The sequence below is a fragment of the Zosterops lateralis genome (genome assembly GCF_965231275.1).
Source record: "Zosterops lateralis genome assembly, chromosome: 1".
In the NCBI taxonomy this organism is placed as follows: domain Eukaryota; kingdom Metazoa; phylum Chordata; class Aves; order Passeriformes; family Zosteropidae; genus Zosterops; species Zosterops lateralis.
The window spans coordinates 149,844,543-149,862,656 of record NC_139762.1 but is presented as its reverse complement, the minus strand read 5'-3'; the positions used below and the strand labels follow the sequence as shown (position 1 = coordinate 149,862,656).

The 18,114-nt window shown below is 50.9% G+C and overlaps 2 protein-coding genes and 1 pseudogene across 3 annotated transcripts; 2 read left to right on the top strand and 1 right to left on the bottom strand.

The window, feature by feature from the left end:
- Positions 1 to 592: 592 nt before the first annotated feature.
- Positions 593 to 9,007, top strand: LOC310909809 (erythroblast NAD(P)(+)--arginine ADP-ribosyltransferase-like; the record flags this gene model as incomplete). The annotated part of the gene is made up of 3 exons (XM_083862013.1): positions 593 to 720; positions 6,340 to 7,156; positions 8,975 to 9,007. Exons 2-3 carry the CDS (start codon positions 6,374 to 6,376, stop codon positions 9,005 to 9,007), a joined length of 816 nt encoding a protein of 271 aa, XP_083718139.1. The 5' UTR covers positions 593 to 720; positions 6,340 to 6,373.
- LOC310909855 (NAD(P)(+)--arginine ADP-ribosyltransferase 2-like) lies at positions 2,639 to 4,758 on the top strand (the record flags this gene model as incomplete). Its single annotated transcript, XM_083862157.1, has 4 exons — positions 2,639 to 2,841; positions 3,443 to 3,651; positions 3,775 to 3,918; positions 4,610 to 4,758. The coding sequence occupies 4 exons, from the start codon at positions 2,639 to 2,641 to the stop codon at positions 4,693 to 4,695; spliced, it is 642 nt and encodes a 213-aa protein (XP_083718283.1). The 3' UTR covers positions 4,696 to 4,758.
- A 575-nt stretch (positions 9,008 to 9,582) lies between the features above and the next one.
- On the bottom strand, positions 9,583 to 10,832 carry LOC310911849 (NAD(P)(+)--arginine ADP-ribosyltransferase 2-like; annotated as a pseudogene). Its single transcript has 2 exons — positions 10,085 to 10,832; positions 9,583 to 9,668 (listed from the first exon to the last, which is right to left on the bottom strand). The product of its transcript is annotated as an NAD(P)(+)--arginine ADP-ribosyltransferase 2-like (transcript).
- Between the last annotated feature and the right edge of the window lie 7,282 nt (positions 10,833 to 18,114).

Sequence of the window (18,114 nt, the reverse complement as noted above, 5' to 3'; positions counted from 1 at the left end):
CAGCAAACCTCTCAGGAATCAGTGGGATTGGGACTGCTCTGCAGCCTCAGATACTCGGGGTCCGTAGGACAGAATTGTCAGGTCTGGTACAAAACAATGCCTGATGTGTTTTAAACAGAACCCTTTGAATTCAAACCCATCAGCTCCAGGGATCACTGAAAGAGGAAACACTGCCAGGGATTCCTGGCAAATGAATTTTCTGAGCCACCACACCAGCAAGGGTTCAGGTATCTCCTGGTGTTGGTGGATCCCTTTTTTGGGGTCCAGAACTTCTGCCACACCAACAAGGCCGCAGAAGTCACCCAGACTTCCATGAAGAAAGAGATAAAGGGAACTCCAGGGAGGGGTTTTGGCAAGTTCTGTAGCACAGAAGGACCAGCGCCTTCACAAAGTGAAAATTCAACGCGTGCTCATCTGAGATATTGGGGCATTCCCTGAAACCACACCCAGTGACCCCATTTTATTGACTCTCTAGGACAGGAAAAAATATTTCCTGAAAGAGGCAGAGCCATGCAAATTTCTAAGGGAAAAGTGCTGGTTCTGTATCACCTAAGAAGGCCATTTAAATGAATATTTATAATTCCGGTGGATAAATACCCCAAGGCAAAGTCCCCCTGACCTGCAGGACCAAGAGAGATCTGCTGTGAGTCTGAGCTGATCAAGAATTCCGGCTTTGTGATCCCTCCAGTTCTGTCCAGGAGTTCACTCCGGCCCATTTCAGTATCAGGGGCTGGGGGGACACTGGGGATGCTTCGGGGGAATTCATGGGACTGGGATTGGGGTCCTGGTGTGCTCTGGAGGAAAGTGAGGGGGGACACGAGATGGTGGGAGTGGGATTGTGGTCATGGGGGGGCTGGGAGACACTGACGGGGCAAGGGGTGGTGCCTGGATTTGGGTTGAGGTCCTGGTGTGACACTGAAGAAATTGGGGACTGGGAGTGAGATTGCAGTCTGGGGAGGGACCCAGGGGGAACTGGGGGGGTCAGGGAGTGACCCCAGGATTTGGGTCTGGGTCCTGGGGGTGCTGTTGGGACTTGTAATCATGGGAGTAGGAATGGGTCTCGGGGGGGGGGGCGGGGAGGGGGCAGGAGGACACAGGACTCTGGGATTGGGATTGGGGTCCTTGGGGAGATGCTGAGGAGGCATAAGTAACCCCAGGATTGGGGATCAGGGAGCCCAGACATGTCCAGGAGTCTCCTGGCCAGGAGTGCCTCCCTTCCCCCTGGGCTGACCCCACTCCCCTCCCTGGTCCCTCACTGAGGAGCCCAGTCCCTGTCACCTCTGTGTCCCCTCAGTATCCCTTCAGTGTCTCCCAGTGTCCCCTCAGTGTCCCCCATTGTAGGTGCAGATGGGATGGTGATGTGAGAGATCTCTGGAGTCCGTGTCAGCTCTTGAAACATGCTTTTATTACATAGATCATGGGTGCAAGAGCTTGGCTTAAGCTGCCAGCCACAGCTAAAAGCCTGCCCGAAAGAGAGAGCTGGAGAGCAAGAGCAAGAGAAAGAGAGTGAGAGAGTGCGAGAGCTATGTTCCTGTTACAATACATTATATCTCTTCTTGTGGTGAATATTCTTATTTACTCTAACCAACCAGTAAGAGACACATCCTACAGAATCTACATACACGCTATAAGAACTACTACATTACCATACTGTGTTACATTTTAAACTCTAAAAGCTACTCTTTAGACTCTTCTCTCTTGCTGCATTGATCTTTGGATCCCTCAGCCAGCCAGCAGAAGGGTATTGTTCAATCAAAAGGGATTCTCCTTCAGCTGGCTAGGCTATTGTTTTCTGGTTGTATAGTAACCAAGGCTCGGTATCCTACATCTCAAAGCTAGCTTTCATTTCTACTTCGCTTATAGGTTTCATATTTTCAGAACCTTTTGCCAAGCAATCATATTTATATGGTTTCCTTGTTTCATCTTCCTCAACACCCCAGTGTCTCCTCAGTGTGTCCCCTCTGTGTCCCCAGCATCCCACACTGCTCCTGGTGGCCTCTCTCCTCCATGGCCCCCCTGGCTCACACCCTGATGTTGGGAAAGATGGGACAGGAAGGGCTTGCGGGTATGATTGCCTGGTAAGAAATACTGGAGATGTAAAACCTGTGAGGGAAATAGAAATGAAGGCCAGCTTTGAGATGTGACCATGGCAGGCAGGAAGATAGTGATTAGCTGGAGTGAGGTTGAGGGATAGAAAACAAAACCACCCAAGAATGTAGCTCCTCTCCACCCTCCCAAAGCATCAGGGAAAAAGTAGTTAGAGTTTAGAATGTAGGATGATACGGTAATATAGCAGTTCTCAAAGGTTGCATGCAAAGTCTGTAGGTTTTGTATCTCGAGCCACTTGGTGACTGTAAATTAGAATATTCAACACAAAAATAAATATAATGTATTGTGACAAGGTCCTCACTCTTTCTCGCTCTTACCTCTCTTACCACTCTTACACCTTTTAGCTCTCTTAGCTCTTTTATCTTCCTTACCTCATACCCTCTCTTCTCTTCCTCTCTCTTTGGGGCTTCCCTTCAGCTCAGGCTGGTGGCTGAAGGCAAAGCCCTTTTTACCCACGACCCTTGCAATAAAACCACATGTTTCTAGAATACATCAGGTGTGCAGAGTTCCTTCTCCCTGCCGTCCACGGATGTTCCTACATCTGGCACTGCTGGCAATGACTGTGGCCACTGCGGTCATCGAGGTGGTGCCCCTGGACACAGCCCTGAACTCCTTTGATGACCAGTACCAGGGCTGCAGCCCTGCCATGACCGCAGTGTTGCCAGCCCTCAACTGCTCCGAGTTCCAGAAGAATCCTGACTTTGCCTTGTTCTGGACTAAGGCTGTGCCTGAGTGGCTGTTGTGGTTTGAAAGCAAAATGAATGAGAGGCTCTAAGTCAGAGATATAATTTAATAAGAAGAAAGGTAAAAGTAAAATAAAATAAATGCAATAACACAAAGGACCACTGACAGAGTCAGAATACAACCTGAGCAGGGTGGTGGAAGCAGTCCAGGTGAGGTGCTCTTCCTGAAGCAGTGATCCTGTAGAAAGGTCTGGTAGCCCTGCTCCTCTGGGAATCCAGTGGATGAGTGCCCTTGCACTGTCCCAAATACCAGCTTATATCCAGGTGAGAATGCTTGACTCCTCCCCCAGGGCAGAGCATCTCACAATAGCATGAGGAGTGTGAAATGGGTCCTTGATGGCCCATTAAACAGAGATAACCCCTGGAGGGAGTTACCTGTGACTCATGGGCCAGGCGTTAATGGGCCATTAGCAGGAGACACCCCAAAGGTCATTAGCAGAAGAGGCAGGGGGCTTGGGAAAACACTAGCCCACCTGGTTTCAACAGTTCATGAAGATGGCGATAGAATAAATACTTTGTGTACATCCTACACTGCAACCCAAGACAGTGGCATAGTCAGAGGTCCCCTGTGTCCCCTCTGTCATCCCCAGACCAGACCATCGCCATCATGGCCTACACAACGCCAGACGTGTACACAGATTTCAATGCTGCTCCCCCCAGGAATACCGGGACAACTTCCACTACAAAACGCTCCATTTCCTGCTGACCCAGACCCTGGGGACACTGAGGGACGTTCAAAAAGGGCAGTGTCTGGATGTGGTCCATCAGGACTGTGGGGTCCGGTTTGAGGCACAGCGTGGTCAGTCTGTCCGGTTTGGTCAATTCCTGATAACATGGCTGAGAACAACTACTGCAGATGAGACAGAGTTCCAGGTCCACGTGTGCCAAGGTTAGGGAATACAATCTTTCTCCCAAAATCCAGAATACGAGGGGGTACTGATCCCACCCTTCGAGACCTTTGAGGTCATCAAAGTCACCCGGGAAGGGGACAAGACACAGATCCAGCTCCACTCCACCGGGACCTCCAGCAAATACAACTGCGAGTGGCTGAAAGGTGACACTACAGGTGACAGCCTGGGGGGAATGGGACACCAACTGTGGCCATGGGGACAGTCATGACAGGGCACAGGGGACAGGGACAGGGCACACACTCTGAGTGGGGAGACGAGGATACCAGTGCTGGGAACAAGGACAGGGACAGCCAGTGATTGGGACACCAAGTCTAAGGGCACCCACTGTGGGCATGGGGAGAGGAATGCCCTTGAGAGGGCACAGGGATTTGGACCCCAACATCTGAGATGGGACAGGGACACCCTTGCCAGAGGAGGACAGGGACAGAGATGGGAACAGGGACAGAGCCACAGACAGGGACAGGGACTGGGACAGGGACACGGACACCCTGTTCTAACCCTGTCCCTCCCCACCAAAGGCAGTGCTGTGGGGACGGGCCCTGTGTGCTGGATGTGAGTGGGCTGGGACCCCCCATGGCACTCCCTGAACCCCTGGCACTCCCTGGCACTCCTATGGCACCCCCATGGCACACCCTGGCTCCCCCTCTCCCCCTGACCCCTTTCACCCCTAAGCCTACTATGACCCCCCTGACCTCCCTGGCCCCTGTACCCCCCCGATATCCACCCCCCCAACTCCCCGTGACCTCATGGGCCCATCTCTCGTGTCACCCCTAACCCCCCATTATGGCCATCCCTGACCCCCTCACTCTCCCCATGGTCCCACTGAAGCCCCTCTTTGTCCCACAGGTGGGAGCACCTCCATGACCTCGTTCCACCTTGGAGGATTCCTCCTGGCCACCACAGCCCTGGCAGTGGCCACTGGGATCCTCTGAGCCATGAGGCCACCAATGTGACCTAGGGCACTGTGATCATTGTGGCCACCACAAACACCAAGACCACCAAGAACCTCCAGGGAAATGAGGCCACCAAGGCTACCAAGGCCACCACAGCCACTCTGGCCATGTTAGGGGACCATGTTTGGTGTGTGAGGTGTGACAGCAACTGAGTGAGCAGTGGGGAGTGGGGCTGGGGGGCACTGGGGAGGGACATGAGATGGTGGGATTGGGGTCCTGTGGGTTGAGAAATAAGAGAGAGAATAGAAAGTTTCAGTTCCCCTGAAGGTGCTGGGTAGGGCTTAAAGACTGACTGGCAAAAAGAAGAATGGGGTGTAAAAGTGTGGATATTGATGCCAAACATAGCTGGAACCTGTGGAGAAACAGATAAAGGGAACTCCAGTGAGGGTTTTATTTGCAAGTTCTGTAGCACAGAAGGAGCTGTGCCTGCACAAAGCAGAAGTTCCCGGAAAGGTTATCTGAGATATTGGGGCACCCAGTGAAAGCCACACCCAGAAACCCCTCTGGATGACCCTCCAGTACCAGAAAAGGACTTCCAAAAAGAGGAAGAGCCATGCAAATTATTTCCAGAGAAAGTGATGTATCTGTATTAGCTAAGAAGCCCTTTTTAATGAATATTTATAATTAGGATGGATAAATACTCTGTGGCAAAGTCCGTCCTGACCTGCAGGACCAAGAGAGATCTGCTGTGAGTCTGAGCTGACCGAAAATTCCGGCTTTGTGATCTCTCCAGTTCTGTCCGGGAGTTCACTCTGGCCCATTTTGGTATCAGGGTCTGGGGGGACACTGGGGACATTTGGCAGGGTTCATGGGGCTGGGATTGTGGAGTGAGGTCATGGGGGCTCCATGGGGACATTGTGGGGGCAGGGGGTGATCTCCAGATTTGGTTTGGGGGTCCTTGGGTGACACCAAAATGGGTCAGCAGATAGGGAGTGAATTTGGGTCTGGGAGAGGGCATGGGGGACACTGTGGGGGCTGAGGGAGTGGCTTTAGGAATTTGAGTGAGGTTCCTGAGGGGTCTGGGATCACAAGAGGGCTGCAGGGGTCTGGGAGCAGGACTGAGGTCCTGCGGAGCACTGGGGGGACAGTGGAAGGGTAAACATAGGACTGGGATTGGGGCACTGTTGGGGACATTGGGGAGGTCAGGGATTGACCCCAGGGTTTGGGCTGGGGAACTGTGGAGGGGCTGGAGTGACATCTGGGGAAAGGGACACGGGACTGGGAGTGGGGTTATGGGGCTGGTGGGCAGAGGTATGACACTGGAGGGGACACAGAAGTGTGGCCAGGGAGGACTGTGTGAGAAGGACTGGGGCCACAGAGGGCACTGTTGTGACAGTGAGTGACCCCAGAATTTGAATCAAGGCCCTGCGGGGCCAGAGGACACTAAGGGTGGGTGACATGGGACTATGGGACTGGGATTGTCCTGGGGCTTTGAGGGACACTGGGGAGTCCAGGAATAACCCCAGGATTTGGGATCACCATGCCAGGATATGTGCAGGGGTCTTCTAGCCAGAGCTGCCCCTCCCTTGCCTAGGGTGACCACAGTTCCCCTCCTCAGTCCTCCACAGAGGAACCCTTCCCATGTACCCCCGTGTGCCCTCAGTGCCCCCCTTTATCCCCTAGTGTCCCACATTGCTTCTGGTGGCCTCTCCCTGCCATGGCTCCCCTGCCTCACACCCTGGCACTGCTGGCAATGACTGTGGCCACTGCAGCCATCAAGGAGGTGCCCCTGGACATGGCCCGGGACTCCTTCGATGACCAGTACCAGGGCTGTGGTCCTGAAATGACCGCGGCGTTGCCAGCCTTCAACCACTCCAAGTTCCAGAAGAATCCTCTCTTTGCCCGGGTCTGGGTGAAGGCCAAGGCTGAGTGGCAGAGTCAGGGGTCCCGTGTGTCCCCTCTGTCATCCCCAGACCAGGCCATCGCCATCATGGCCTACACGATGCCAGACGTGCACAGGGACTTCAACGCAGCCGTGCGTGTGGCCGGGCGCTCCCCCCAGCAATACCGAAAGAACTTCCACTACAAAACGCTGCATTTCCTGCTGACCCAGGCCCTGCGGACACTGAGGGACGCCCAGAATGTGCAGTGTCACAACGTGTTCCGGGGCGTGCGTGATGTTCATTTCAAGGCGTGGCCTGGCCAGAGGGTCCGGTTTGGTCAATTCGCATCGACATCACTGAGCAGAGACATTGCTCTGCAATTTGGGACAGCCACGATTTTCCAGGTGCACACATGCCATGGTGTGGACATCCAGCAGTTCTCCAACTACCCATGGGAGGAGGAGGTGCTGATCCCGCCCTTTGAGACCTTTGAGGTCACCCAAGTTGTCCGGGATGGGTGGAGAACATGGATCTGGCTCCGCTCCACCGGGACCTTCAGCAAATACAACTGCGAGTGGCTGCGGGGGGAAAAAGAGGGCGGTGAGGAGTCCATGGGGGTGAGGGAGGTCTGGGAGGGGTCAGGGGTTACAGGGGAACAGGGGGGCCATGAGGAGGGGTCAGGTGGGACGGAGGACCTTGGGGGATGGGGATCAGGGGGGTGGGGGGGGCCATATGGGGAGTGAGGGGGTCGCAGGGGGCTGTAACATGGGGTTAGGAGTGACAGGAGAGATGGGGGCCAAGGGCAGGGGGAAGGTTAGGGGTGACCAGTGGTCGGGGGTGAATGGGGTGGATTGGTAATCAGGGAGGGTCATGGGGGATCTATCCATCCTAATTATACATATCTTTAAAGTGGGCTTCTTAGCTAATATAAAATCAACATTTTCCCATAAATAATTTGCAAGAGTGCCTGATTCAGGAAATAACTTTTATTGCCCTCTAGAGACATTAAAATAGAGTTTCTGGAGGTCATTTTCACTGGGTGCCCCAATAGCTCAGATGACCTCACCTCAAACTTTCGCCTTTGGGCAGGGGCTGCTCATTCTGTGTTACAGAACTTGTCAAAAACCACACTGGAGTTTCCTTTATCTCTTTCTCCACTGGTTCCAGCTGCATTTATCTTCCTGTGTAAATACTTTTACATCCTTTTATCATTTTTGCTGATAAGTCTTCAAGCCCTATCCAGCACCTTCATCTTTTGGGGAAAAGCCACACTATGAAAAGCCAAGTGTCCACAAAACAGCCTTGAAACTTTATTTGAATAAAGGCACAGAGTTTCCACAGCCAGACTCCCATGGGGGTTCTCTCTTGAGGTTTTAGAGGATGCAGCCTCCTTTTATCCCAAACTCTCAGCTGCATGTTGCCCTCTTCCATTCCCCATCAGCTGAATGGGGCTGCTGGGAAGGTGCAGCCTTCCCAAACCACCTATCCCATTTCCCCCTTGAACCTGTCACTCTCCCTCAAAGTTCAGAAGTTCAGGCTCTCTGGGTTATGCAAGAGACTTTGTGGGGATCCATTTTTCCAATTAACTTAAAGAGATCAAATTTTCTCTTCCAAATATAAGGGTTCTGCAACAAATTTGATGTCTGTAGAGACATCAAAACCCATTTTGCAGGCTTTGACAACCATTTCTCCTGAAGATCCCAACCCACTGGGTTGTTTCTCAAAGACATTACATCCATCCTTCCTATATAATCCTTCCCTGTGAGGGTGGTGAGACCCTGGCACAGGTTGCCCAGAGAAGCTGTGGCTGCCTGGCCCCTGCCCGTGTCCAAGGCCAGGTTGGGGGGGCTGTCTATGGCAGGGCTGGTACAGGACGGGCTTTAAGGTGGCTCCATCCCAAACCATTGCAGAGCCCCGGGACCAGGATGGGGCGGGGGCGGCGCTTGTCAGGTCTACCAGTTCAGCAGTTTGTGCTGTCACCTGCTGGTGGCACGCGGAACTGCAGCTGGGGGCGGTGCATGTGCAGTGCCGCTGTTTAACGCTGCTCGCTGCTGCCCTCCGGTGGGCAAATCCTGAACGACAACAGCTCGGCCATTTCAGGAGATGTGTGGGCTAAAGAGGGAAAATTCCCTGATTTAAAAGAAAAAAGAGTTTCCTGGTGAAACATCAGGTTTTTACATAAATGAATGGCTGGTGGTGCCTTTGTCCCCTTTTCTGTGTTTTATTTTTCATTCTTTTTATTTTTGTTTGATTTTCTTCTTTTCCTCCCAATGCTTCTTTTGTTGCCTTGCTGCAAATCAGGAACTTTGGAACTGGCCTCAGTCTGATTGTTCATCCTTTTCTAATTGCTCTGAGCAGCCCCTCCCCAGCTCTCACAGCCACTCCTGGTGCTCCAGACACTTCCCATCTCTGTCCCTTCCCTGGGCATGTTCCAGCCCCTCGAGGTCATTGATGAGGAGCTGCAGTGAAAAGGGAGTGCAGAGGAAAAAGGGAGGAACTGCTTTATTTTAGGAAATGAGGCACACTTCAGGAAAGGCCTTAAAAAAGCTCTGGCGGATGCATCAGGCAAGTAAGTAGCAAATGTTGATAAACTTTTGACCTGTAAGGCAAGCAAGGATCAAATTTTTGATACATTTTTAATACTCCAGGCAAGTAAGCAGCAATTTTTTGATACATCAGGTGAGGCAGCCAAGGAGCTTTAGGATGTGGCTGTGCCATTGGCACTCCCAAACCCCTGTGTCGGGAAGTGCCCAACTGGCCCCAGGCGCTGCCCAGTCTCTGCTGTCCGTACTATCCTGGGCTGTCCTGGCAGCACCAGCCCTGCCCTTGCTGGTCCTGCTGGCTTTGTGCTGCTCCCTCCTGGGCAGCCCTCAGAGGGACTTCCCCAGGATGGACCCCCTGTTACAGTGACCTTGGTAGCCACAGTGTGACCAAAGCAACCAAGGCTTCTGTGGCCTCATTTCTCTGCAGGTCCCGGTGTCCTTCATGATCATAGTGGCCACAGTGGCCCACAAGACCACAGTGACCTTGGTGGCCTCATGGCTCAGAGGGTTCTGGTGACCACTGCCATGGCCACAGTGACCAGGAGAAGCCTCTCAAGGTGGAGGGAGTTCCTGGGAACGCTCCCACCTGGGGACACAAAGAGGGAGGTCAAGGGTGACCATGGGGGGAGGGGATCAGGGAGGAAAAAGAGGGGCCATGGGGAGAGGGACAGGGATGAAAGGGGGGCCCTGAGGTTGTGGGGGTCAGAGAGGGCCATAATGAAGGCCCTGTGCCCTGACCTGGAGGCCTTGTCATCCAACCCCAGTGGGTGTCCCCAGCACTGGATGTCCCTTTCCCCCTCACCTGGCATTGCATGTCCCCATCCCCTGTGCCCAGCAGCGATGGCTGTCCCTGTCCTTGTCCCCAGCACTAGGTGTCCTATCTCCCACCCACAGTGCGTGTCCCTGTCCTCTCTGGGCCATGGGTGTTCCCAGCACTGTGTGTCCTTGTCCCCAACCCTCACTGAGTGTCCCAATCCCCGCGGGTTGTCCCCATGATGTCACCTTTCAGCCACTCACAGTCGTAGTTGCTGGAGTTCCTGGAGGAGCGAAGCTCAATGTGCATCGTGTTTCCTTCCTTACTGACACCAGTGACCTTGAAGGTCTCGAAGGGTGGGATAAGCACCTGCTTCTGGCTTGGATACATGGAGAATTTCTGGATGTCCACGCCGTGGCACATGTACACCTTGAACATTGTGTCCTGCTCAAAATCCTGGGCCACCATTTTGCTCTGCGATGTTGACGCGAATTGACCAAAGCGGACTTCATTATCTTGCTTCACATCAAAATGGTAAATGTTCACCCCCCAGAACACATTCTTACAATTGTTCTGGCGTCTCAACGTCTGTAGGGCACGGGTCAGCAGGAAATGCAGTGATTTGAAGTGGAATTCGTTCTGGTATTTCCAGATGGAGCTTCCAGCTTCACGCACGGCATCATTGAACTCTTTGTACAAGTTCAACTACCTCATAGTGTAGGCCATGAGGGCAATGGCCTGGTCTGGGGTAAGGGGGTTGGAAACAGACCCCCGCTTCTTCCACTGAGCTGTGGCAGTATTCCAGTCATTGAAAAACTCGTCATTCTTGCAGAAGTCAGAGACCTGGAGTTCTAGCAAATTCTCAGACAAGTTTTTGCTACATGTCAGGTACTGGTCATCAAAGGAGTTCTTGGCCATGTCCGGGGGCACCACCTTGATGGCCACAATGGCCACGGCCATTGCCAGCAGTGCCAGGGTGTGAGCCAGGGGGGCCATGGTGGAGAGAGGCCACGGGGACCAGTGTGGGACACTGGGGGACACAGAGGGGACACAGAGGGGACACTGTGTGACACAGGGAAGACCCTGGGGGAACAGCAGGAGACACTGAGGGAACACTGAGGGGACACTGATGGGACACAGGGAATGCTGAGGGACATGAGGGGACAAGTTTTTCATACAGTTATAGGTTTGGTCCATTTACATATCAGGGATTAATCCTCCAATTACGGCTTCAGGGAATGAAGCCATATCTCCCCAGTTTTCTAATGCCTCAGTTCACTTTCATTGATACTTTTCAAGCCCTGAGACAATGAGGTGTCCTTGAGTTTCAGGTCTAGAGAGGGATAGTTTTATCTGACTAAAATGGGAGAACAGCAGCTGACATGCTGTGGAGATTTAGAGTTCCACACTAAAGCAGTACAAGACCTGAGAAAAATAGAAGGGAAATCCTAAGGCATCGTATACACAGGGATGAGGTTCCTGTCAGCTGTGTCTCCTCTTGAGGCTGCACAGCCCCAGCTCCTGCAGCCTTGCCTGGTGAGAAAGATGCCCCAGTGCCTTCATCATCCTCACGGCCTCTGCTGGACCTGCTCCAGGATCTTGACATCCCTTCTGTCCTGAGGAGCGCCAAGCTGGACACAGCACTGGACAGAACTTGACATGGCACTGGAAAGAGCTGGATGTGGCACTGACAGAGCTGGACATGGTACTTGGCAGAACTGTGAAGTAGGACTTTAGTATCATTAAACTTCTTGCCAACAGGAGAGCCCACGTCCTTCGAGGGGATAGAGGACTGACTCAGTGCTGAAAGGAAACGTATACACGCGGGTTCGGGAAGCTGTAATTTTAGAGGGGGAATAATTTCATATGGGAATTTTAGTTTATTAATTGTTTAATTTTTTCCCCGTTTTATTTAGTTTATGGGGCCCTTTTAAATATTCCAAACTGAAGTTCTCTTTCCCACTTTGTATATTTTTCCCCCTGCATTCCTAACCCTTTGTCTCCTCAAGGAGGGTCAGGAGATGGAAACAGCCAATGGGCACAGAAGTGCTACCCACCTTCTGCCATCTCCTGTCCCCTTCTGTGCCCTTCTCAGGATGGGCCCACACAACCCATCCTGAGTTCTATCCTCACCCATGTCCCACCATCTTTCAATCTTATCCCTCTTCCCTACTCCACAGAAAATGGCGTCTGACCCTGAAGGGGAACCGCCATTTTGAGGTTCATTCCCGCCATTTTGAGTGAGTTCATTCCCACTGTTTTGAGTTCATTCCCGCCATTTTGAGTGAGTTCATTCCCACCGTCCTTCTTGTTTCCTGCGTTGGAGAAGGCAGGAACAGGATGGGACTGCCAGGGTAGCTGTTCTCAGTCTTTAATGAAGCATCAGTCCCATACAGGGGTAGAGATGACTGAGAAAAAGCAGCAGCTCACAGCCTGCCAGCAGCAGTTACCAAATTTCCTTGTTACAGAGCATCTTCCCTACTCCACACAAAATGGCATTCTCCCCTGAGGAGGAACCGCCATTTTGTTTTGATAGAATCATTTAATAAAATTGCTTCAATAGAATTTATTTAATAGAATTGTTTTGAAGGAATTATTTAATAGAATGGCTTTCCACAGTGGCCTTGTTGGCCACGGTGGTCATAGTGGCTGTGGCTCAAGGGGTCTTGGTGACCATGGTGGCCAGAGTGGCTGTGGTGGCCGCAGTGAACTTGGTGGCCCCTGTGCTAAATTAAAATCTGTTTAAATTTAGTTACAAGTTCTTTGTATCAGTTCTAGCCCATAGAGGCAAATTCTTTTGCCTTCCAGGCAATACTGGGATCCTTCTTACTGCGTTTTCATGTGCTTCAAGCATTGCAATAATTTAATTCATATATTTCATTATTTTAACAAATAAGCACAGTGTTCCTCAGGTGTCCGCTGGATGAACCCAGTCTTTTCGCAGGCCCTCTTGGTCTCTCATTGTCCTCTAAGACTCCTGGGCACAGTCTAAACTACTAATCCACTTTTTTCCCTTTTTTTCCATTTTTTTCCCTTTTTTTTCCAGTTTTTTCCAGTTTTTGGGCACTGATTTCTACTCATCAGTCCTAAACAAATGAGCAAGGTCCTGGTTTTATGTGGCAAAGAACTGTCTGTTTTAAACACATTTGATTGCATGGCAAATTATTATCTGTTTTAATTTAGTTGCAAGTTCTCTGTATCAGTTCTAGATCATGGAAAAATTCTTTTGCTTTCTAGGCAATACTGGGATACTTCTTATTGCCCCAAGATGGCCCCAAAACAGCCCCAAAATGACCCCAAAAGTGCTGTGCCCAGTTCTATGCCTATATAATAGAAATATATAAACATATATAAAACATAAAATACGTAAAATATAAAATATACTAAATACGGAATACATTAATTATAAAATATAAATTTCTGTAAAATAGAAATATTTACATAAAACACATTAAATACAAAATACATAAATTATATAAGTTATAAAAAATAAATACATAAATTATATACTATAAAATATAAATTTGTATGAAATGGAAGCGTTTTTATAAAATCTATATAAAAGAAATATAAAAGATAAAAGATAAAATCCATTTATATAAAATAGAAAATATAAATCTATACAAAATACAGAATGTAAATCTATATAAACCAGAAATAATTCTATAAAATAGAAACCGAGAGGTTGGGCGCCTTTCAGCCCTGCCCGCAGGAATTTGTCACCTCCTGAGGACACTTTGTCACCGCGGCCATGACAAAGTGGAGCCGTGGCTGGGGACGGTTTATCTAAAATACAAATTTATACCAAATATAAAATACAGATTTTGATAAAATAGCAATATTCATATGAAACATATCTGAACTATAAAAGATAAAATGTATTCTTGAAAATATAAAATGTAAAGTTTGATCAAATATAATTATTTATATAATGTATAAATGAAGTAGAAAATTAATTTCTATAAAATATAAAATATCAATCTAGAAAATAGAAATATTTTTATAAAATATATAAAATATATTTTATATTTCTACAAGATATACAATACAAATTTATAAAACACAAAAATACTTTTATAAAATATATTTAAACTATAAATTATAAAATAGATTTTTATAAAATATAAATTTCCATAAAATTGAAATATTTTTATAAAATATATCGAACTGAACTATAAAACCTATTTTTGTTTTATAGAAAATACAATTTTCTATAAAATATAAATATTTATGTAAAAATCTATTTCTATAAAATATAAAATGCAAATGTCTATTAAAATACCAATTAAAATACAAAAATATATAAAATATAAAATCTAAAAAAATAAAATCTAAAAATTATAAAATACAAAATATAAATCTCGATAAGATACAAAAGTTTATATTAAATATAAATGCGTATGTGGCCCCTCCACCCACCGCCCGCAGGAATTTGTCACCTCCCGAGGACACTTTGTCACTGCAGCAATGACAAAGTGGAGCTGTGGCTGGGGACAGCTGCCAGACCCCCTGGCCCACAGCAACTCCAAAACAGCCCCAAAACTTCCTCAAAACAGCACCAAAATGGCCCCAAAACTGCCCCAAAATGGCCACAAAATGGCCCCCAAATGGACCCAAAACATCTCCAAAATGGACCCAAACTGGACCCAAAACTGCCCCAAACTGGCCCCAAAGCGGCCCCGAATTTGCCACAAAATGGCCCCAAACGGCCCCAAAATGGACCCAAAATAGACGCAAAATGGACCCAAAACTGTCCCATAGAGATCCCATAGCAATCTCCCCTGCCCCATAGCGACCCCCTGCCCCATTGCCATCCCAAAATGATCCCATAGCAAGCCCCCGGCCCCATAGTGGCCCCATACCCACCCCCCTCCCCACAGCGACCCCAAAACGGCCCCACAACTGCCCCCAAATGGACCCAAATCGGCCCCAAAACAGCCTCATAGACAACCCTCGGCCCCATAGCGACCCTATAACGACCCCATAGCGAATCCCCGGCCCCATAACGACCACATAACGACCTCCCCGCCCCACAGCAGCCCCAAAACGGCCCCACAGCGCCAGGAGAGGTGTGAGATAAGGCCCCCTCGCAATGTCCCGATATAGCCGTGAGAGTGACAGCGCTGTCACCACTTCCCGGTGTGGGGACACTGGCCAGGGACCCCCCCCGGGGGCTGCCCCATAGAATCCCCTAAAAAGGAATCGTCGTCTTTGCCCCATAGAATTCCCTAAGTAGGGACTCCCTGCCCCATAGAATGCCCTAAAACCCCATAGAATCCACTAAAAAAAGTGAATTCTCATATTTGCCCTGTAGAATTCACTAAAAAGGGATCCCCTGCCCCATAGAATACCCTAAAAGGGAATTACCGTCTCTGCCCCATAGAATCCCCTAAAAAGGGACCCCATGCCCCATAGAATCCTCGAAATAAGAGATCTCCTGCGCCATAGGATCCCCTAAAAAAGAATTCTCATCTCTGCCCCATAGAATTTTAAAAAGGGATCCTCTGCCCCATAGAATTCCTTAAATAAGGGATCCCTGCCCCACAGAAGCCCCTAAATAAAGGGCGCCACTGCCCCATAGAGTTCCCTAAAAATGAATCCTCAGGCCCATAGAATCCCCTAAATAAGGGACACTCCTGCCCCGTAGAATCCCCTAAATGGGACTCCCCCGGCTCTGCTCCATAGAAACTGCCCCATAGAAACTCTACCCCAAAGAATCCCCCCCAAACGACACCCCACAGCCCCCCCAGGGCTCCCTCTGCCCCACACCTCACGCTGTGGGGCCGGGGGGGGGGGGGGGCTCAAACCCCACAAAAACCCCATGGGGGGGGGGGAAGAGAAGTATGGGGCCGCCCCGCCCCATAGCTCCGCCCCTACAGCTCCGCCCCACAGCTCCGCCCCACGCCGAGCCCTATAAAACTTGTGGGGCCGGGGCGCTGCTCAAAGTGCTGCTGTGGGGCAGAGTCAGAGGGTAAGAGGGGCGTGTGGGGCAGGAAGGAGGGCGGCTGTGGGGCGGGTGGGGGTCACTATGGGGCACAGGGATCTATGGGGCACAGGGTGGGTCTGTGGGGCACAGGGAACTATGGGGTAACTATGGAGTCTCTATGGGGCACATGGGTCTATGGGGTGCATGGGCAATCTATGGGGTGTACGGGGGTCTATGGGTGTCTTTATTGGGCACGGGGCTGGTTGGGGGTCACAGGGGGTCTGTGGGGCTCTCCATGGGGCACAGGGCAGGTTGTGGGTCACACAGGAGTCTATGGGGTGTACGGGGGTCTGTGGGGTTCTCTGTGGGTCACACGGGAGTCTATGGGGATCTATGGGGCACAGGGTGGTCTATGGGACACACAGGGATCTATGGCGTGTATGGGGGTCTATGGGGTGTGTAGGGATCTCTGTGAGGCACGGAGGTCTCTATGGGGTGATGAGGATCTATGGGGCAAATGGGGGTATCTGTGGGGTGTATGGGGGCTGTGGGGTGCACGGGTCTCTATGGGGCACAGGGGAGTCTATGAGGTGCACAGAGATCTATGGGGCACATGGGGGTCTCTCTGGGGTGCACAGGGTTTATGGGGGTCTGTCTGGGGCGCACGGGGGTCTATTGGGTACAAGGGAAGGTTGTGGGTCACATATGGGGATCTATGGGGCACGCAGAGATCTATGGGGTGCATGGGGGTCTCTATGGGACAGGGCAGATTGTGGGTCACATGTAGGTTTATGGGGCAGACATGGGATCTGTGGGACACACAGGGCTCTATGGGGTGCCTGTGTTGTCTCTATGGGACAGAGGGCAGGTTATGGGTCACATGTGGGTCTGTGGGGTGCGTGGGGGTCTCTGTGGGGCACAGGGTGGGTTGTGGAGTGATGGGGATCTATGGGGTGCATAGGGATCTATGGGGTGCCTATCGGGTTTCTGTGGGACACAGGGCAGGTTGTGGGGCACACAGGGGAGTCTCTGTGGCACACAGAGGTCTATGGGGTGCGTGTGAGGTCTCCATGGGGCACACAGGGATCTATGAGGTTCTGTGGGGTGCACGGGGGTCTCTATGGGTCACACAGAAGTCTATGAGGTGCATGGAGGTCGCTGTGGGGTGCAGGGATCTATGGGGCACTCACAGGGGTCTATGGAGCACATGGGGGTCTGTGGGGCATGGGGCAGGTTGTGGGTCACACAGGGCTCTATGGGGTTCATGGTGGTCTCTGTGGGGCACAGGGAGGCCTATGGGATGGATGGGGGTCTACGGGGTGCAATGAGGTTTCTATGGGGCACAGGGTGGGTTGTGGGTCACATGGGGTTTATGAGGCACACAGGGATCTATGGGGTACAGGAGGGTCTATGGGGTGTGTGGGGGTCGCTGTGGGGCACATACAGAATCTGTGGGGCACACACATCTATGGGGGGCAGCCTCTCACCCCTCATGTCCCCCCCAGATTTTCTCCACCTGACCCAACTGATCCACAGACCCCAGGTGAGAGGGGCACTGCTGTGGGGCAGGGGGTGGGTGGGGTCTGTCCCTGTCCCCCCACAGGTGACAATGGTGACAATGTCCCCATGGGGCAGGGGGGGTCACTCTGGGGTCAGGAGTAACCATGGGACCCCATGGATGACCTTGGTGGCTAATCCATGACCTTGGTGGCCGATTGACGCTATTGATTACTGGTGGCCCACCAATGACCTCAATGACCATAGTGACCTATCAATGACCAATTGATCATCGATGATTGGTGACCCATTGATGCCATCAATGAAAGGTGACCCATTGATGACCCATTGATGCCATCGATGACCATAATGACCCATTGATGACCCATCATCATGACTGGTAGCCCAGTGATGTCATTGATGACTGGTGACCCATCAATGATTGGTGACCCATTGATGACATCAATGATTGGTGACCCATTGATGACATCGATGACTGGTGACCCATCAATGACTGGTGACCCATTGATGACACTGATGACCCATTGATAACATCTATGATTGGTGACCCATTGATGGCATCAATGACTGGTGACTCATTGATGATTGCTGACGCATTGATGACATCAATGACTGGTAACCTTAGTGACCAATCCATGACCGTGGTGACCAATCTGTGACCATGGTGGCCAGTCTGTGACCATGGTGGCCCATTGCTGCCATTGATGACTGGTGACCCATTGATGACATCAATGACTGGTGACCCGTCCATGCCACCAATGCCTACAGCCACTCTCTTGGTGGCCCGGTGGTCCCTCCCCGTCCCCTCCATGTGTCCCTGTCCCCTCAGCAGCG